General features: G+C 42.4%; 4 protein-coding genes across 10 annotated transcripts; 2 read left to right on the plus strand and 2 right to left on the minus strand.

Annotated features, from left to right (window-relative positions):
- Positions 1-702: 702 nt before the first annotated feature.
- On the minus strand, positions 703-8,840 carry slc35a3b (solute carrier family 35 member A3b). Of its 5 annotated transcripts, none has more exons than XM_076020844.1 (9): positions 8,572-8,840; positions 5,391-5,430; positions 4,513-4,756; positions 4,222-4,376; positions 3,843-3,965; positions 3,550-3,724; positions 2,479-2,597; positions 2,230-2,363; positions 703-2,126 (listed from the first exon to the last, which is right to left on the minus strand). In XM_076020844.1, the coding sequence occupies exons 2-9, from the start codon at positions 5,397-5,399 to the stop codon at positions 2,033-2,035; spliced, it is 1,053 nt and encodes a 350-aa protein (XP_075876959.1). In that variant the 5' UTR covers positions 5,400-5,430; positions 8,572-8,840; the 3' UTR covers positions 703-2,032. The 5 variants fall into 5 exon arrangements, with proteins under 5 accessions (XP_075876959.1, XP_075876958.1, XP_075876961.1 ...); XM_076020843.1 differs by lacking the exon at positions 8,572-8,840 and adding an exon at positions 5,869-6,256; XM_076020846.1 differs by lacking the exon at positions 5,391-5,430.
- A 627-nt stretch (positions 8,841-9,467) lies between these two features.
- Positions 9,468-11,633, plus strand: imp3 (IMP U3 small nucleolar ribonucleoprotein 3). Its single transcript, XM_076020872.1, has 7 exons — positions 9,468-9,670; positions 9,916-10,023; positions 10,122-10,196; positions 10,865-10,944; positions 11,105-11,156; positions 11,235-11,307; positions 11,466-11,633. The coding sequence occupies exons 1-7, from the start codon at positions 9,534-9,536 to the stop codon at positions 11,490-11,492; spliced, it is 552 nt and encodes a 183-aa protein (XP_075876987.1). The 5' UTR covers positions 9,468-9,533; the 3' UTR covers positions 11,493-11,633.
- Positions 11,634-11,813: 180 nt separating this feature from the next.
- sec22ba (SEC22 homolog B, vesicle trafficking protein a) lies at positions 11,814-14,507 on the minus strand. Of its 3 annotated transcripts, none has more exons than XM_076020870.1 (6): positions 14,297-14,507; positions 13,080-13,189; positions 12,848-13,008; positions 12,607-12,753; positions 12,290-12,480; positions 11,814-11,938 (listed from the first exon to the last, which is right to left on the minus strand). In XM_076020870.1, exons 1-5 carry the CDS (start codon positions 14,369-14,371, stop codon positions 12,326-12,328), a joined length of 648 nt encoding a protein of 215 aa, XP_075876985.1. In that variant the 5' UTR covers positions 14,372-14,507; the 3' UTR covers positions 11,814-11,938; positions 12,290-12,325. The 3 variants fall into 3 exon arrangements, with proteins under 3 accessions (XP_075876985.1, XP_075876984.1, XP_075876983.1); XM_076020869.1 differs by having other exon boundaries at positions 12,280-12,480; XM_076020868.1 differs by having other exon boundaries at positions 11,869-12,480.
- A 247-nt stretch (positions 14,508-14,754) lies between these two features.
- Positions 14,755-19,342, plus strand: LOC142884897 (uncharacterized protein C1orf21 homolog). The gene is made up of 6 exons (XM_076020879.1): positions 14,755-14,911; positions 15,906-16,047; positions 17,131-17,210; positions 17,364-17,434; positions 17,816-17,879; positions 18,905-19,342. Exons 2-6 carry the CDS (start codon positions 15,957-15,959, stop codon positions 18,941-18,943), a joined length of 345 nt encoding a protein of 114 aa, XP_075876994.1. The 5' UTR covers positions 14,755-14,911; positions 15,906-15,956; the 3' UTR covers positions 18,944-19,342.

Raw genomic sequence — 19,342 nt, forward strand, 5'->3', positions numbered from 1 at the left:
GGATGAGCACTGATAGACATATCGGTCGAGCCTAAATTTATCTTTATTGGTGTCACTGTCGTAAGACATTGTCTCACAGTGTCTCTTCCTATTTTTAACGGACAGCGTTGTTGCGGTGGATTTTTCCACGTGAAGGACTTACTGCGTCATGATTTGAGGTCCGTCCAGCGTGTTGTGTTGGACTTGGTCCAAGTCGCTTCCTGCTACTCCACTGACAAGCCATTTGACTCATCCTCCATCTGTCCTCCTTCCCAGGTTGTGAAAGCCGCAAGTATGCAAACATAACACGCGATGGTTGCAGCGGGAACGCAATCCGTTAAAACAGGAAAGATGTGATGCATTTGTTTGCCTCAGACATTGGATTTTATTTTCAGAAATGTGTTTCTGCCATAAAAAAAAAAAAAAATCTGTATACGGTTAAAATAGTTTTTGTTGATAATGGATGTTTATTTGTCACGGCACCACAGTTCATTCATCCACCTGTTGCTATGGAGACTGATGTTTTGAATTCATTGCATCTGGAGGCTCAAAATATTCATTTGTGCGCCTCAGTCCTTGTTCTATCCATTAGTGTGTGTGTGTGTGTGTATGTGTGTGTGTGTGTGTGTGTGTGTGTGTGTGCGCACAAAGAAATTCACAGCTTCCAATCACTTCACTTTGAAATAAGAAAACAGATCAAGGTGGTTGTTTCAGTAGAAAAAGCTTTCATTTATTCATCAGTTCTCACAGAGAGCTTCATTCTGCATTTAAATACCAGCGGCTTTACCAGGTGAAAGAAATCCCATCCCGTTTTATCTCATAGAAAAAAAAAACCAACTGAAACCCCTCCACTCCGCAGCAACTCCCTTTCCCCCACATATCCCATAACATCTGATTCAAATACTGCATGCAGCTCCTCTTGTTTTCTTATGGAGGTAGCTCTGTTTATCTGAGGTTTTGTATGCATCAAAGGGAAAGTAGGCTCCCTCATATCACAGTAAAACCAAAATAGGAAGAAGCACAGCTTCTTCAGTCAACATAAAAACAGAGTAACAGACTAAACTTCTTACTGTGGGATACAAAAAGTAATACCAGTATAACAGACAGGAATGGGAAGAGCAATGGGAAATACAATTAAACCAAAACCCATTACAACCATTGTCAAGAGCTCCTTGCTCAACAGGCTAAAACATGGCAATACAAGTCCTGATGTGGTGGTCCATGTTAGCAGTGCTCATGATCACAACATTGATAAATAAATAAATAAAAGAAACAATCTCCCCCGCCACTCCCATTTACTTACCACTTGAATATCAATGATGGCTCTGGTGACATTATGGAAACCCACAAAACTGTTCTTGAATTTCACAGTCAGTGGAGTCATCAGGTAGCTGTCTACTCCAACACAAAAAGACTTAAACTAGCATGTGAACATCACATTAGCAGCCAGTATATCAATCGCTGCCTCTAAGACAGGAGCCCCATCAGGGAAAACAGCTACCTTTTTGCCTGCTAGGTTGGTAAAGGCAACCTCAGACTGAGGCTGCAGGTCAGTAGTCAGTAGTTAATGGGTACATTTTCAATTTGGGTTGAAATATCCCTTTATCAGGATTATTGATAATTGACAGGATTAGATTTATTGTATGTACTGGCTCCATCATGTGATCAATACTAAAAAGATTTTGGCTCTAGTACAATTTCAGGAAACGTGAGATAGTCCCACTTGAATCCAAGATATTTCAGTTTGATTTCTTTCTTTTTTTTTTTTTTTTTCTTTTTTTCCATGATGGCAGCGGAATGAGTTGGATGGGTCAACTGAGCAAACAACCATTTTAAAGTTCTGAGATCAGTTAGAAAAATATGCATATAAATTAAACCCAGCATACTCCACATTTGCCAGTTTTCAATGTTCAATTTTCAGCATCTATTTCTGTCTGTTTCCACTTCCACATTCTTGCTGTTGCATGGCTGCATCACCATGTGCTTTGGATAACTGGATGGAGCTGTTGAGCAGTAACAGATTCTTCACCTCAGTCTGAAATGCATTTCCTGGTTACACTTTGGTGGCAGGGCTGCTGGCAGGTTTGGGCTTGTAGCCATAGAGAAATGTGGCAGCGATGACCATGATGGTCCCAAAGAAAAACACCCTGAAAGCAAGGGTAGGAGTTAATTTAATAAGTAAACTATTGCTCCATAAAAATTTCATGTGTGTAACCTTGCAGGAGGATGCATGAGGATGTGTGTGTTTACCCAGTCGGATTAAAGTCCTCCAGCAGGAAATATGAAATGAGTGCAGACAAGATGATGGACACGGACGTAGTAAATCCTTTAAGGATGTTGTCAGCGTATTTAATGACCACAGCAATGACCAAGCCGCCCCCAGCCTGCAGACAGAAACACTGGGTTTAAAAGCCTGCTCTATAAAACATCACATGGACAGCAAGTACTTAAAAAACAGAAATATGAACGCATACTGTAAATATGGCAACATTTTCAGACCTGCAGGAGAACAACAATGCATGTGACCACATTGTAGCCTTTAAACATTCCCGACTCCATGACGTCCTTTCCGTCATACAGCATCATCCCCATGAGGCCGAGCAAAAAACCAAACAAGCCTGAAATATACAAAGACAAATACAAGCTATATTCAATTAAACAACAAAAACACATAAACCTAATGTTTCTCAATATGTGCCAGTAAAAAAAGTGAGCCACCGTTTTAATGGTTATGTTTGCAGAACACAATACTGCCACATGAGGTCGCTGTATTCCAGGTTAGGGCTGCTGCAGACATGATTTAACCCAGTGTCTTTCAAACTTTTATTTTATTTTTTTTACATTGAAAAACCCATAGTACACCACCACCCAAAAATGCCTGTGATGTGAGGGGAATCTGAAACTAAATTGTCCACACGTGCGTATGTGAGTGCAAACGTGTCCCTGCAATGAACTGGCGACTTGTCCAGGGTGTCACCTTGCCTTTGCCCTCCAGCAGAGCCCCGTGACCCTGAGCTCAGGAAGTTGCGGGTTTTGGAAATGGATGGATGGAGGGATGGATGGTAACTTTTTGGCCTAATAATGACAATATAGTGTCTTAATTTATTCTCACTCAGTATGAAACCTGGGCCTTTTTAGATGCACACAAAGCTGATCCCCAGAAGGAATTGAAGGAGGGAAATAGCGCCACATTCCTTTGAAAGCTCAGTCTCTCGGCAATGGAATGTTATTATTATTTTTAGACCAATTGGGTGAAATTGGATAATTTTTTCACAGCACACCTGACATTATCTCACGGTACACTAGTGTGCCACAGAACAGTGGTTGAAAAACACCAATTTAACCTAATGAAAGAGTATAAACACAAATTCTTGCATTCACAGCCACGGGAGATCTGTAGCAGATGCCTTAAAGGACAAACAACCCCAACCATTCACGCGTGTTCCAGACCTCGACTCCCTTGCACCAGTTGAAGCAGAACTTTTAAAGTGAATTACTCACTTTACCACAGAAAACGCGAAATTCATCCATCCCTGGTCATCTAGAGCAGCCGACAAATGCTTCACTCACCAAGCTGTATGTTACGGAGCCAGACGCTCTGCTTGGTCTCCTTGAGGATCTTCTCAAAGTAAACTCCCGCAAAGCCACTGGAAACGCACGCCGTCAGCACAGCCATCAGCCCCACAAACTTGGAGCTGGCTGTCAGGACCTTCTCCCCACTGTCGGCTTCGATGCCAGTGGGCCACTGCAGGGGTCCAAACACAGACAAGCCAAGTGTGAGCAGACCTCTAGTCTGTGCCTTAGACCAAAATGACGGTGGTGATGATGAAGGGCAGGGCAGCTCAAACGCTGTGGCACGGCACCTGCACCAGAGAGATTCCAGCCATGAGGATGAGCAGCGAGAACCACTGGTAGACCCCCAACTTTGTCCCCAGCATGGAGACAGAAAACAAGGCTGTGGTGAGGATCTTCAGCTGGTATGTGACCTAGAAACAAACAGAAACGCAATAATATGCAATGATACAACAATTGGGGTGTATGTATGCCTTGCACGCATATTCATCTCTGCAAACCAGGTAGGGAGGTAATAACATCAGCACAATCAGCTGAGACATAAGTCCATGTCACAAAATTTAGGATGGTGTTTAAAAAGATTTGTAATGAACAAAGACTTTGTGGGTGTAGGGTGTTCAAGGGAGGGGGGCAGTCAGTGTTACACAGCAATTCAACTCTGGACGTTACCTGATAGGTGGCTGCATCCAGGTTAGACAAGGCAACGTAGAGCAGATTGTTCTGCAGCGTGTATATCCCTGCTGGAATGGCCAGTTTCATGGTCTGTGAAGGCTTCTTCACAATCTCCTCCCTCAGCAACTGTTTCATTGCGTGCACGCTGAAATCTGAGCACAGGGCGGTTACTGGTTGTCAGTATCTGAACTGCCGGACCACACATGGAAACAGCTGGTCTGCCTGTAAGAGCAGCAGAGGCGCACAATGTGAGATTTGGTCTCCATCTCCCTGATGGTTGGTACTCACTGCACTCCACGAAGACCAGCAGGATGCAGATGAAGATCTTGATCACCTCGGCCGACACCACGGCGGATGAGGCCAGGTACCGCGCACTGTCCTCTTTCAGAGTACGAGAGTAGCGCATGGTGAGCACCAGTGAGGTGGTCTGCAGCACCAGCACCCCAAGAGACATATACTTCAGACTCTTTGAGTATGATGGGGGCATTTTGAAGGAGCGTGTGTCTGAAGCAGCAGAGGGTGGAGGATATTTCTGCATCAATTGGAGGAAAGGAGAAACACAAGAACCTAAACTCAAGACGAGCAAGTGCCAGGATAAACAAACAAAAAATACTTTCCCAACTTAACACAGGAATCATTAGTTGCAGCGAGTAAAATTATTTGCTTGCAGTGCAAGAGTATATAAATGAGATTAGGGAATAAAATAAGGGAGGGCAAAGAACTAGGAAGTAATGACTGAATAAGTTCATTCTGTCTTTTCTTGCGATTACTTCTCGTTGGTTCTTTTATCTCAGACAAAGATTTATAAGGTTTTTATTTGCCTGACATGTTTTGCCGTATTCTTCCACCTTCATCAGAGTGTCTCATGATGTTGGTATGTGACTCATTTTATGAGCTGATGTTTCTTAAGGTGTGACCTGTCAGATTAGCCAGGCGGGTCACGCCATCCGCTGTCTGATGATTTTGGCATCCGCACCGAAGAAAACAAACATCAGCACTGGATCAGGATCAGGAAAATCCGGAATAATCATCAACTGATACAAGGAGTCACATACCAAAGTCATGTGACACATACCAAAGTCATCTTTGTCTGAGATAAAAGAACCAATGACAAGTAAGCTGGGAAGTAGTCACTGGGTAGTTAGACAAAAGTCACAGAGTTATACCTCAGCCATTGCAGACAATTCCTGTGATATACTTTCTGCCCTGAAACACAAAAAGCAAACACCAAACTCACCATAAAACAATAAACAGCACAAGAGCGGGAAGTACATATCTAATAGGGCTCAAAGGTAAATAAGAGTTCTCATTTAATCTTTACAGTGTGGACTAGAAATATTATAGTACTGAAAGACTAGACTGTTTTCAGGCACAGGATTAAATTCATATATGGAATGCTGAGAGGTTTTAAATTAACTTTTAAATTGACACAAGAGTGCTGAGATGCAGTATTTACGGACAACTTCTGTCAAACCTCTAAAAATAAATTATTTCATTTTAAACACGAGCTTAAAATGAAATACAAACACGTGTCGACTATAACGTTAGAGCGTCGTGAATGATGACCCTCCTTGACAGGACGTTAGTTTGTTATATTTTGAATGAGTGAGTACGAGTGTGTGGAGAGTGACGCTCCATTCATACCTCGGGGCCAGCGAACCGCACTCTGACATGACGCAAATGGCTCCAACTAACGCAGACAAATGTGAGCCTGAAAGATCCGGTGGAGTGACGGTGACTTGAAACTAGTTCTTGACCAAGCCAAGTGACAACGGCAGTTTGCTTCACTGTCCAAAAAAACGGTAGGAAATCTGAACGCTTACTGCGGACCCAAAAGTACTGCAGCTTGTTTTGTACAAAAGACGCTAATTGCGTTTATATGCGCAAAACTGATGTTGGTTGGCATAAATACAATAATAAATTAATGATGAAAACGTAATTGTCTATTTTTGGCCGAATTCAAGTGTTGAAGTGAACTGGGTTTTTTTGTTTGTTTGTTTTATATTTTTATTCAGCCCGCCGAACTTGAAGAATATTGATTTGTAAGTAATAAGATAGCTGTAATTTTTTTCCCTGTGTTTTAAGAGTAATTTCAACATACTTTGTTGTAATGCCTTTTTTCATTTTCAATTGACATTAAAGCACATATTTTCTAAATATCCCCTGATATATTGTTTTCTCCTATGAGATGGGTCACTAAAACACTTCATCCATCTGCTCCTGCTCCGGCCCCCTCCGTCAAAATTTACAACCCATTGTGGCTCAGGAGTCAAAAAGATTGCCCACCCGTGGTCTGGACACTGTTCCATCATCTATTTGTTCTTTTTTGTGTTGACAGTTAGTTGCTTTACTTGCATCAAGGTGCTGGTGGTTGCATGGTAGTTTGTCCAACCAGCCCACATGTGTTTTGTAGACTTGTAGAAGGCTTATGACCGTGTGCCCCAAGGGGCCCTGTGGGGGACACTCTTGAAGGACAGAGTGAATGGTCCCTTTCTTGGGGGACATCCAGTGTCTTAACCAGACCATCCAGTCATCCAGCCACGGATTGCTGAGAGTGAGTTGGACTCGATTCCAGAGGGAGTTGGCCTCTGCCAGGGCCGCCCTTTGGCACTGGTTCTGTTCATAGTTTATATGGACAGAATTTCTTGGCGCAGCCAGGTGAAGGGAGGGGTCCACTTTGGTGACCTGAGGATCCCATCAAGCAGTCAAAATCAGATTCTTCTGCCGGGCTCTCCCCTACAGAGCTGCTGCTCCTCCCCATAGAAAGGGAACCAGCTGAGGTGGCTCGGGCATCTGGTTAGGATGCCTCCTCGGGAGGTTTTTCAGGCATGCCCAACTGGGAGGAGGCCCTTGGGCAGACCAAGGATATGCTAGAGAGACAGTTGCACGGATGGCCTGGGAACGCTGGCGTAAGTGGGTAGGAAGAGGGTGGTCTCCCTGTTAAGGGCACTGCCCTCACCACCCGGACCCAGATAAGTTATTGACAACAAGGTATGAGTTTCTACTGTCTTCTCAGCCTTCTTACACAGAGCCACAGCCACAGAGGCATTCATTCTCATGGTAAAACCTCTCCTTATGAAGCATTGGTGCCATCTGCAGTTGAGTTCTGCGTCTCTGTGCCATGTTTGGTCCGCTGTTCCTAACAAAACAGTCTAACTTAGTGGACAGATCATTAACAGCAGTGATTTTGAGAGGGGAAAAAAAGCTGTTTATTATACTTTAGCAAAATCACTTGTTAAGTAAGATCTGTGCAAAGCACTTTGGACACCTTCGGGTGTAATGTCATGCTTTAAAAATAAAAGTTGATTGATGATAGATGATTGATTGATCTGTTGGTCTGACAATTGCCTACAGGCCATGTATTTGACAACTCTGGTGGGGAGGATGAAGTAATTTGCTGTTGAAAAAAATGGAGCTGCGAAGGCCTGAGAGGTGTTTAAAGAACGCAATGTGTTGTATGTGTGGAGCACACTGACCTCCTTATGTCCTTGTTCAGCGCAGCAACATGGCTCCACAGTCACTCTCTGTGCGGCTCTCTCTCCACTCTTCGCTCACTCTCACTCTCAATCTCAGGGGCACTTTTTGAGAACACTGCCCACTTTAAGCCTGAGCCGGTGTCAGTTTTGTAACAGCCTTTGCGCTACATGTGCTAAATTGGTTGTTTAAAATTTATAGAAAGACTTACTATCTATTTTTTTAACCATTATTTTTCCTACTGGTGACAGATGACAGCAGCTAATACTGAACAACCTAATACATCTGTGTTTGGTCATTAATCATCGTTCCTGCAGAAGCTGCTAATCCGCACCTACCGCACCTTAAAACAAATGCACTGGTCCAAACCAAACAGCAGTAGTTTTTTTCCCTACATTTTGTGCCTGTCAAAATGTCCTGTAGAGTCATATTTTCACAAAGTTTCCATAGAGAGAACAAAAAGCCTGCAACCGGTGATATTGCAAAGCTACATGTATATAAATTGTGCGTCATTTAAAACATACTGAGCAGGTTTGAAGTCTAAAAGGGAAGTCTAACCAGCCAATGCACAGACTACAACATGTCTCACTGCAAGATGAATGAGTGGAGAGCTTAACAGAGAACAAATATTTAGCCACAAATGAGCAGGATGTGGATTTCAATGAGTGACTAAGTCAACCATACTAAATACATATACATATATGTTAATAGTTACATTCTCCTCATGTCTAATAAGTCTAATAAAGTCATAAGTTTTGGATTTACCTGGCTGAGAATTGGATCCTGGAACCCCCAGGGTGGATAGTTTCACAACGTTTTCCCCATGATTACAAGTTAGATGACAAGGATGATAATAAATTCAGAAAAAGTCACCTGTAACAGATGTCGCCCTGGTGGAAAGTGTCACTTCTCAAAAAAATGAGGTGGTCCCTGGATGATAAACTCTGGTAACACGCAGTGTGTTCGTCTTCTTTTCTCTATAACCCATGCGTTTCATCTCAAAGTCAACGGACAAAATGTGAGTCGCTTGGGCAGACTGAATGTCTGAGGAGTGAGAAGGAGGCACGACGTGCCTGAAACCTTGGCAGTTTGCGAGCCTCCAGCGACGAGTCAAGTGTTCAGCGACATCTGCTGGGAAAGTAAATACTTCACTAAGTTTCGCATGCGGAGAGAAGAGGACTCAGCATAAGAATTGAGAATAAAGAAAATAGTTGAATTTCAGAAATTTGATAACTGTATTTTTTGTGTGTGTGAAGCAGTCCGTCATTAAACTGTTAATGAGGAGTTGATTAATTTAAGTAAAAATACATTTAAGAAAAAATAGTTTGCATGACACATGGATTGTACACCAAAAACATAACTCGGGTTCCCGTTTGGTTCACCACACGTTTGGAAACCATTCAGAATTCCCATTCCTACAGAAAAATATTACCAAAATAGATTAGGAAAAAAGATTATGGTTGGGAGTCAAGCCTTGTCTGCCCTTTTGAAGCCTGCAGAGTCCATTGGAATAAAATTGTATTTTGTCTGTCTCTTAAATGTTCTTTTCAAAACAAATGAATGAAGATAATAACAAAAGGAACACTAAACGCATATTGTTGTAAATAATGCTAATAATAATGCTGTAAAACAGAAAATTTATATAAGCATAGTTTATTCAAAATGATGACTATCGTCTTTTTAACAACACGTTTTTGTCGCTGGTACACGTATCAAAAACCGAATGATGGCGCTGTAGTTTAACGTCAACCCAAGATCTGAGGTCGAGGAAGAATAGCACGTGTATCCGGTGTGTCTTCCGCTGCCGAGCCGCACCGATTTGATCAAATGCAAAAATGGTCCGTAAACTAAAATACCACGAGCAAAAGCTTTTGAAGAAAGTTGACTTCGTTAACTGGGAGGTGGACAACAACCTACACGAAATCAAAGTGCTACGGAAGTATCACATCGAGAAGAGGGAGGACTACACCAAGTAAGCGACTGTTGCTACAATATGCTGTTTCGCTGGGCTCGATCACACAGGTCGTGTGCACACGTTTTGTCGTTGTTATAGCGTTGAAATCAAATGCCTAAGTCAGACTGGGCATGACACGTGACTTGTTTTGTGCCTGTGGATACTTATGCGATGTAGTTTTGAGCTTTAGGTTGTGCTCAAAACTATGGTTGGCCCGGGATGCAGTGACAATATCCAACACGCCGTTGACGCTTGTGTTTTAGGTACAACAAGCTCAGTCGAAACGTCAGAGACTTGGCCAAGAAGATCAGAGACCTGGATGATAAGGACGGCTTCAGAGCTCAGTGCACACATCGGCTACTGGAGAAACTGTACGCGCTACAGCTCGTATTATCCTTCCCCGACCTTCCTCCTCTGCTTACTAACACGTTCAACAACTCTGTCGTGTTATTGTATTTTCCCACATCAGGTACGGTATTGGTCTCATCCCAACCAAACAGGATCTGTCTCTCACAGAGAAAGTCACAGCCTCTTCATTCTGCAGGTGGGTCTCGTCATTTACCCTGTTATTTATTCACAGCATGACCGTATGCAACTTGTTTGCAGGGGTGGGAAGTAACGAAGTACAAATACTTCGTACCTGTACTTGAACAGATTTTTCAGGTATCTGTACTTTACCTATCTATATCTGACTACTTTTTACTTTTACTCCCTACAATACCTTTATTTTCTACTTCTTACATTGGAAAAACACGCTTGTTACTTTTGTGTTAAAAAGATACAAATTTGTTAAAAGTCATTCCTTGTTGTTATTGCTTTAAGTTGCGCTATTTGAACACTGCTGTTGTGTGACTACTGGCTAAATAGAAAGGTGGATCATATTTTAGAGACAGGAGACCATTTGAGACTACCTCGGCTTTTGGAACACTATGGTCAGTTCCGATGATTCTGTCACAACTTTTTCATTTTTGCAAAATCAACATTGAATGTATCATTTTGTTAATGGCCAAAAAAAAAATACAATTTCTACTCTTTACTTAAGTGCATTTCAGAACCTATACTTTCTTATTATTAAAAGAGTTGAATAAGTAGTTTTACTTTTCCCCAAGTATTTTTTTTAAGTATCCATACTTGTACTTAAGTACACAATGTTAATACTTTTGCCACCTCTGCTTGTGTGTGTGAATGGGATCACCTTTGTGACTCCTGCAGGAGGAGGCTGCCGAGCATCATGCTGAACCTTCGTATGGCACAGAACTTGAAGACAGCCATCACCTTCATCGAACAAGGACGTATCCTTTGTTGATGCAGTGACTTTGAGTCAAAAGCTTCAACCTGAGGTGTATTTTTCTTTGTCTCAGTCAACCTCTGTTGTAAGTTATTTTATCTTGGGTGAGTTCTGTCTGAAGGATAGAACTTGTGTCTGCAATGTTGTCCTTCACTAAATACCAGATGTTCGAGTTGGTCCAGATGTTGTCACAGATCCAGCATTTCTCATCACAAGGTTAGAGTGCACACTATGTTTTGTCTTGCCACCGCCTTCCCAATAGTTTTACTAAGTTTTTGTTTTGTTTTTTTCTAGAAATATGGAAGATTTTGTCACTTGGGTGGATTCCTCCAAAATAAAGCAGCATGTCATGAATTATAATGAAGAGGTAAGTTTTTTAAATGATGGAAATTGAGAAATGGTAAGACACAGCCATCCATTTAGTGTTTGATTTGAAATCGGTTTAACTTATTAAATACATTCTGGGTTACATATAAATGGAAGATTTTACAATTGTCAACTGTTGTTTTGTTTTTGTTTTTTCAGAGGGACGACTTTGACATCATGGCTTGAGGATGTAGTCAGACATAATTGGATAATTCATCACCTTTAAGGACTGGAGTTGTTTTTCTTTTCTTTTGTTAATGTAGAGTGTGATTAACACATCTCCTCGTACATTATAGGAATAAATAATTCCTGTGGTGCCACAAACAAGACAGGAAGAGCAGATTCTTTTTTTTTTTCTTCTGAGAAACTGTATTGTCTGCATTCTTCCTGCCTACTATGGAACAGGACTACTCCTTTCAAGCACCAAGGGAACGCAGGTCCAGTTGTTTCCTGCTCATTTGTCACAACCAGTCCGTTATCCACCATTGCAATGATTCAAAAGAGGGATCCAGGCTTATTTTAATGCAGCCATGTAGACGCAGGACTACAGGAGCAACACAGCTTTACTGTAACCAGTTTACTGTAACAGTCATCCTGCCTATATGGGTGAAAGTGATCTTTGTCATACACAGCTGTAAAGAAGAACAGAACAGTTTGATAAATATTTATTATTTTAAAAAGGCTTTGTTACAATGTAAACTTAATAAACTTTCTTTTGTCACAGTAAGACTTTACAAAAAAAAAAACATTTGCATGTGTTTCTCTTTAATGTTGAAACTATAAATGTAACCCCTACACCAGTGTGTAAACATGAAAAAACTTCTTCTGGAGTGCACTATTGAACAGGAAGCCACAGTTTAGAGGCAGTGTTTATAATGTGTGTGTGTATATAGTAAAGATGGAATGAGTTTCAGTGCCTTCAGTGGGGACAGGAAAGATGCTTAAAGGCACCGTGGTGTGTAACAATAATAACCTGATCTGACCATGGCTTCTCCAGTTGGCATGTGTTTCGGAGTCCATCAGAGCCACCAGAAGCGCACATAAATGATGAGTGTGAGGAAGACCACCGCCACTGCTGCCACCTTGGCATATGTGGACCGGGTGTTGAGATATTTGGCATCGCTGCGGTACTTTTTGGAGAGAGCTGTCAGATTGCTGGCTTTAGTGTCTAGAGCTGAGAGAAACAAGTGTAATGATGAGACATTGAAATGCAAACACTGCCTGCAAAGTTGCCCACACTCAACATGTTTAACAGAAGGATAATGACATTTAGAATTCTTGTTTGTATTTATGCATTTACCAGAGAGCGCCTCCCCTCGTTGCAAAACTTCCTCAATATTTGCCACCATTATTCTCTGGACATCCTGTAGCTCTGTGTTAATGCTGCTCAGGTTCCTCCTAGCCCGGCTGTCAACATAGGCTTTCTTTGTTTTCTGAATATATGTGTCTGCGAGAAAGGGGGTTTGGAGAACACAATCTTATTAAAAATACATTTTTGTTTTTTCTTGTTTTTTTAAATATTGTGTGATGGCAAATCTCACCAAACTCAATGAATGAGTATGGCCTCGTCACTTGATGCACCCTCCTTCCATACTGGTCAAAAAATTCATTGTGAAGGTCCTCGAGATATGCAAAAGCTGTCTTTTTAGAAAATGAACCCTCACAGAGGATCAGGTAGCAGATACTCTCTGCTATGAAACAGCTATGAATAAAAAGCACAGGTTAGGCTAAAATGTTGCCACATAAGTCATTTCATTCTCATGGACAGCTTACTGAAAGTTCATGTCTCCAGTCTCCAGGGTGCAGCGTTCGGGACTCTGAGCATTCAATTTACGAAACAGCTGCTTGGCTTGACTCTGGTATTGCTGGAGGTCTCTCCCCTCCTGGTTGAGTGGAAACACAGGTTGAATATCAACATTCAGATTTTAAATGCTGTAATATCCATATCTATTGTATATTGTTTCTCAGACTTATGGATCAGTCTGCCATTGAAAAACCTCTGTAGATTTCTAGACAAAAACATTTTTCTGTTTATAGCCTCCTGAGAAAAGCCTGGGTTTTAGCTTCCAGCTCAGTGGTGGAAGGTCTTACCAAAGGCTAAGGGAACAAGTTTAGGAACTTTTGTAGATGGAACAATCAGTGGGACTTTAACTTTGTGTTACACTCTTTACATGTCACGAAGGAGACAAAAACAAGGCGATTGCAGAGGGCAGATCAATTATTAGCTGGGATGTTGTCACTAATTAGTTACGAGTTAGGAGGGGCATCAGCAGCCTAAGGGTTAGCCCAGCTAACCCTTTTTGACATCATGGAGGATTGATTTCCAGAGTGTAACACACACACACACACACACACACCTTAGAAGATTAGCTGGTAACAAAGAAGAAACAAAGGAGGACTATTTCCTAATGTTCACCATAATAATCAAGTTTCCCCAAATTGAGAAAACTCCATTTATTGATTTATTCACTCTGTCCACTTCTGAGACAGTGTGCCCTATAAAGGTCCAGAAAAAATGTCACAAAGGGCGCTGCTATTCCCTCCAAGTTACTAACAACACTACTGCCTCTGAAATCTTGTTTTTGTTGCCTATTAAACTTCTGGAAGGTTCAACACCAAATTCAGAAGCTTACAGTTTCTTCGAAATGTAATTTACATTTAAAACAAAACAGACAATTGCATCAATGTAATGCACTCAAAATGCATACAGAACGTTTCACGTCACTTTGGTCTTTTTTCTTTTCTTTTTTTTTTTGCGTCTTCTACTTTAATATTGTTAATTTCATCGCATGATGAAATAAAAAAAAAGTATACGATTTGTTACTAAATGAATTATTTAGCATATTATCACATTTGTATTTACTTAATGTCAAACAACAAGTGGTTAAGGGTCATTCCTAAAAATGTATTAAGCAGATGGCTAAACTTGACAGTGTTTTGAATGGAGTCCAATGGCGCGGCTACATGAAGAAGCTAGCTTCCATTGATACCTGCTCATCCTCCTGTATGGACGCGGCGAGCGGAAGTCCGTCCGCCACACGAGCGATCATTACCAGTGAAATCATACCGAGAGAGTGAGATACTCAGCGGCTTGAAGTGTCAGTTCAGCAAGGCTCTTCTTACTTCAAAAAACTTTGTTTGTGTCTGCTGTCAAACTCGGTTGTTTCCGAGAGAGGGGCAGGATGGGCGGAAGTTCCTGGTGCGTCGCCGAATAAATGCCCGTGTGCCAACTTGGGACAAAAATAGGCACGTTCACAGTCAAATCGCGTTGAACGACTATAAAGATCTAATGTAAAACAAAGTGAAATTATTTGTCATCCCTCCCTTCGTAGAATCTTCCTCAGAAGTCAGTGTTTGGACCCGCCCATTTCATCCGCAACGGGCCACAGTTTTACCACTTTAACGGGAGTATGAGGCCATGAGCTCAGGCGGTCTGACCAGACAGCTGGCAGACAGAGCCACTGCATCCCCACCGCTGATGCTGCTCGCACTGAACCGTGAGGTGCCGCTGCGGTCTGTGTGGCTGCCCTGGCAGGAGTGAACCCCTCCCGGAGCTTGAACCAGAGGAAGGACCCCCTCAAAAGAGTCATGGACAAACCAGAGAGGTACCGTTCATCGCCCCCGGCGCTCCGTCTGTATTTTGCATTCTATTGTGGGGTTTATTCGGTTCCGCGCATCGTGTCGGTGTGACCCGCTGCTGCCGGCGATGCAATGGCTGCTCTTTCCTCACATCCCCTTTTGTTATTATTGGTATCGGGATCGGTTTCTCCTTATTATTGTAAAAAAAGAAAAAAGATTTTTTTTTATTATTATTATTATTATTATTTTTATTGTGCTCGTTATTTCTGCAGTCTTGGTAAAATGCATTTCTTTTACGTATTGTTTCGGTGAAAATACTGTTGATGTGATGAAGTGCCACTGTTGTGCGTCTCTCGCCTTTCAAAACCAGACGATGCGATGTGTGCGGGGCAGCTGACTGTGCAGCTGTGCGCCCACGTAGATCTATTTCTCAATACATCCCAATAATTCTGTATTATCACTAACACTGGTTTTATTTGCAAGTCTTGCTGCCGAGTGTACCATTACCTGGGCCTTATTCGTTCGGCTGTTTGATGGCGACATAACAGAGATGGAGCACTTGTACGCAGCCACAGATTAATCCTCTGAGCGCCACAGAAAGCCCTCCCGCCCCCTCCCATTATTCCTCTGGCTGCTTGGCACGGTGGCATCCTTTTACCCGCATGAAAGGCCGTATTGTTGCGGTGGCAGCTGGCACCGCCGTGCGCACGTCCTGATTGGTAGCTTCTCCGCGCCGGTGAGTGCGTGACTCAATGCGGCGAACGCGTCTATCCCCCCCATTCGCGGACCTAATTCATGGGTGGGGCGCTTCATGACTAATTGATTATGAAAAATTGGTGATTCCCAAGCTGAAGGGGTTTTCTTCTTTCCTTTTGAATAAACCGTAATAATCGAAATAAGGAAGTGTAGCTGACTTTGAGAGTCGAGAGGCTGGCCTTGCACTTTGTACTTGTACAGCATGCACATCCCCCCTTTTCAGTGTTAAGGATGAACAGTGAGCCAGTTCTCAAACCCCTCCAGGTGTGCCAGCGATGCCCAGGAGTGAGGAGGAGAGCAGCTGAGAAGGAGGAGATGGGCTGCACCTCTGCCAAGCAGGTGTCTGCCGTGCCCAACGGTGAGGAGGCCCAAAATAAGTCCTACAGCAACGGGGACCTCCTCTCTGGTCAGTGCACCTCCATCCTACTCACATCACCATCCTCTCTTTAATCTTCATATAAATGTTAGCTGGCACAGAAGGTTTTGATTATGATATACTCACTCAAACTGATAAAAAGAAATCACACCCGTTAGACAATGCCAGTTAACAAGCAGCAGTAACAATGTCGAATTTTTAGGTTGTCGAAGATGTTAATATGCCAAAAGAGTCGAGTTGTTGTAATAGCATTAAATATTTTACGTCAATCAAATGTGTAATCCAGTGCCAGTCTGGCTAAGCTCATTGCTATTCAGGTTGTTTTTATTGTTATATTCCTAGACTGCATGGACTGAAGGCATAATCATTAAAGACATGACATTTTGATGTCTTATTTATGTGAAAAGTTGCCCTTGACACTCATGAAGAGTCTTTGACATGTTTAATTCAAAGTTGGATTCACATATTAACAAATGTAAATGTGTCCCACAATTTAGATTTTATCGGCTGTCAGACCGTAAAGGAACCTTTCATTGGTGCATTGTTCATTCAAGCTGCACTGGAAATGTCGGACCTACATGTTGCTCCTGCCATCTCTAACATCAAACTGCACAATTGTTTACATCTGCCGCAGCAGCTGCCAAACATAAATAAAAAGTGTTCCGCTACCAAACATAAAGCACTGACAGTGACTTAGAACTTCAGCAGCGTTAATTGGAGCGGCGACAACGACGTGCCCACCTTGCCGCCATCCCTGTGTGTGTGTTTTCCTATTTTTATTGTGTAGGAGTAAAACGTGTAGCTGGCGGGAGCGAGGCTTTGCCTGTGTGAGAGAGAGGATGGGGAGGACGAAGGCAGAGAGAGGGATCAGGCTGACAGGCCCGTGTGTTTGCCAGCCATTGTTGTGAGAGGATTTAGTTCTGGAGCGTGAGAATTCGAGCACGTAATTACTTTGCCAAGTGCTGAATTGTGAGAACCCCTAACCCCAAAGGACTGCTGCACTGATCAGAGCGGCTCGTCCTCTTCGTGACTGCCACCACTGGCCCCTGGCGTGGTGCGAAATCACAATTTCTTTTTTTCCACTCTCTGCTGCTGCTGCTCGCTCTGTCACAGATGAGTACAAGACAAAGGGGTTGCAGAAGGTCAAGTACCTCAGCGGGGATGAGGGAGGAGGCGACGGCCAGGAGAGCACAGTGAGTCGCTCGTCCCATACTGTATGGTTGGTGATGAGGATAATAAGGCTTATGCCAGTGTGGCATCAGTCATGACACACATTTCTTGTGTTAAATGTAATGTGTATTGTTGTTTTTTCACTTGAATGTTTCCTTTTCCTGCCGGTTCTGCAGGAGAAAAGTGCTCTTCTGGGTAAAGGCCAACAAATGGATGAAGAAGCGTCGGATGGGAATGGAAAGATTTTGTAAGCAGGGCTGACTGATGATGTTATTACATTATTCCCAGAGAACCAGAGCCATTTAATGTTTATCCCCTAAACAAGCAATTGGAAGCCTACAAACTGCCTTTATACTCCTCTACTGTAGGGGGCGCATTTCCTCTTAAGACTTAAATGTAGCTAGGTTGGATCCTGGCAGAAATACCATGTATCCCTTATAATATAATGTATTCCACTGGTATACCAGTGTCTTTAAGTCACCCCTGTGATGTCACAGTTGACACTTTTATCCTCAATGATACATCTCTCAGCTTAGGCCACACCCACAGCCTGTTCTTTTTAAATTATGAAATATGCTCCACGGTAATCATGTGAATACCCACTCACCTGTATGTTCTGTTGCTGCAGGAGCATCCACTCCTCAGAGAGTCAGCAGGAATTCTTCAGGATGCTTGATGAGAAAATAGAAAAGGTAAACAGACATCATCATCAGATCATTTTATCTTTTTTTTTTTTTTTCTGTTTTATGGGTAGAGGAATGACAGAATGAAGGATTATCCCATCATTGGGACCAAATCTGTCCAAATGAGGACACAACAGATGACAGAATAGTGACTCTAAACAGCAGCAATCTGTCCCGTCCAGCCAGCGTGGTTATTTAGGGCTGTGCTGCTGAAAACATGTGGCACTGATTGCTGTGAAGTCGCTTGCTCAGAAAAGCAGTTTCTCTGTTGCACACACCGGGAAGTTTATGTAATTTCCTGTGTTGAAGATACGTCTTGCATTAGTGCTTACAGCTAAAGGTGCACCTATTTTGATTTTGACATGGAGCAACTGGCTATACATAACACTTGAGTCACGACGCTCCTGCACTTGATGACATTTCCCTGCACTCCAGTGTGAACACTGCTATATTTAGTGTCAACGCCACATACTACACTGTTGGTTTTCCTCTAAAATACCTCATTCCTTGCCACTGATGCAAACATAGCGAGGATTGCTATGAAATAAAGAACCTCCAGTGGGATATGGTTGTCTGATAAAAATGAAGTACAAGAATGTTATTGGGCCACTGTCAGGATCAAGGGTTAATAAATTATTAAAAACAAACACATTATGCTATATGTTGAATAATAATAATGCTGATAATAATAATAATAATGCATTTTTACTGTCAAATACATTAAAGTGGTCTAAGAATTTTTATTTTGCATACATCACCTGTTTCTGTGCACGCTTGCATATCGAAACCTCATGACACTGAGTTTGTGTTTTATTCAAAGCTCGAATATTCAGAACTCATATTTACTGTGAGAAAATAAAGAATATATTTGGTTGAAAGTGTGGTTATAGGCATTGCTCGCCTGAATGTTGATGCATGGATTGACAACAGTCGTATGTTGTTGAATGTAAATGTGTGCCACATGTACTCACTGTATTGGACTGTGTGTGTGTGTGTGTGTGTATGTGTGTGTGTGTTTGTGTTATTGTTTTCAGGGCCGGGACTACTGCTCAGAGGAGGAAGACATGACATAGTACTGTGGCCATGAGTAGCAGCCCCTGTGTGAACAAACTGTCACTCCAATGTTACAGGCCGACCGGAACATATATCACCTCCCTCAGGGGAAAGGGAGGCGGGTCGTCTCTTTCTCTCTCTCGCTCTTTTTTTTTTTTACTTACACGGCTGAGAAAAATAAATCAGTGGCTTGAATCAAGCAAAGAAAAATCCCTCCCCCCACCCAACTCCTGCTGAAACCCTTTTTGGCAAGCCAAGAGAAAAAAAACACCAAAAATCAAATCCAGTTCAGGTTGCTTTCAAGATGCAGAGATCCTGGGACGTCCGTTAACTGAACCATCAATGTTCGCTGCAAGTCGCCAGGACATCCTGGAGAAACCTCAGACTGTTGAAGGCATCTGGAGGCAACAACGGTTTTT

This window comes from Nelusetta ayraudi, unplaced genomic scaffold (genome assembly GCF_046127955.1).
Source record: "Nelusetta ayraudi isolate G7.1 ecotype Tasmania unplaced genomic scaffold, CSIRO-AGI_Nayr_v1 ptg000011l, whole genome shotgun sequence".
In the NCBI taxonomy this organism is placed as follows: Eukaryota; Metazoa; Chordata; class Actinopteri; order Tetraodontiformes; family Monacanthidae; genus Nelusetta; species Nelusetta ayraudi.

Excerpts from the sequence above, each read along its gene's own strand:
- imp3 (XM_076020872.1), top strand. The coding sequence starts at position 9,534 with ATGGTCCGTAAACTAAAATACCACGAGCAAAAGCTTTTGAAGAAAGTT. Across the intron at positions 10,024-10,121 it reads CATCGGCTACTGGAGAAACT|GTACGGTATTGGTCTCATCC; the intron begins GTACGCGCTACA and ends TTCCCACATCAG. Across the intron at positions 10,945-11,104 it reads CACCTTCATCGAACAAGGAC|ATGTTCGAGTTGGTCCAGAT; the intron begins GTATCCTTTGTT and ends ACTAAATACCAG.
- LOC142884897 (XM_076020879.1), top strand. The coding sequence starts at position 15,957 with ATGGGCTGCACCTCTGCCAAGCAGGTGTCTGCCGTGCCCAACGGTGAG. Across the intron at positions 17,211-17,363 it reads GCGACGGCCAGGAGAGCACA|GAGAAAAGTGCTCTTCTGGG; the intron begins GTGAGTCGCTCG and ends CCGGTTCTGCAG. Across the intron at positions 17,880-18,904 it reads TTGATGAGAAAATAGAAAAG|GGCCGGGACTACTGCTCAGA; the intron begins GTAAACAGACAT and ends TATTGTTTTCAG.
- sec22ba (XM_076020870.1), bottom strand. The coding sequence starts at position 14,371 with ATGATTTCACTGGTAATGATCGCTCGTGTGGCGGACGGACTTCCGCTC. Across the intron at positions 13,190-14,296 it reads CCATACAGGAGGATGAGCAG|GAGGGGAGAGACCTCCAGCA; the intron begins GTATCAATGGAA and ends CCACTCAACCAG. Across the intron at positions 12,481-12,606 it reads ACGAGGGGAGGCGCTCTCTG|CTCTAGACACTAAAGCCAGC; the intron begins GTAAATGCATAA and ends TGTTTCTCTCAG.
- slc35a3b (XM_076020842.1), bottom strand. The coding sequence starts at position 5,498 with ATGTACTTCCCGCTCTTGTGCTGTTTATTGTTTTATGGTGAGTTTGGT. Across the intron at positions 4,757-5,390 it reads AATTGTCTGCAATGGCTGAG|AAATATCCTCCACCCTCTGC; the intron begins GTATAACTCTGT and ends CAATTGATGCAG. Across the intron at positions 2,127-2,229 it reads GAGGACTTTAATCCGACTGG|GGTGTTTTTCTTTGGGACCA; the intron begins GTAAACACACAC and ends CCTTGCTTTCAG.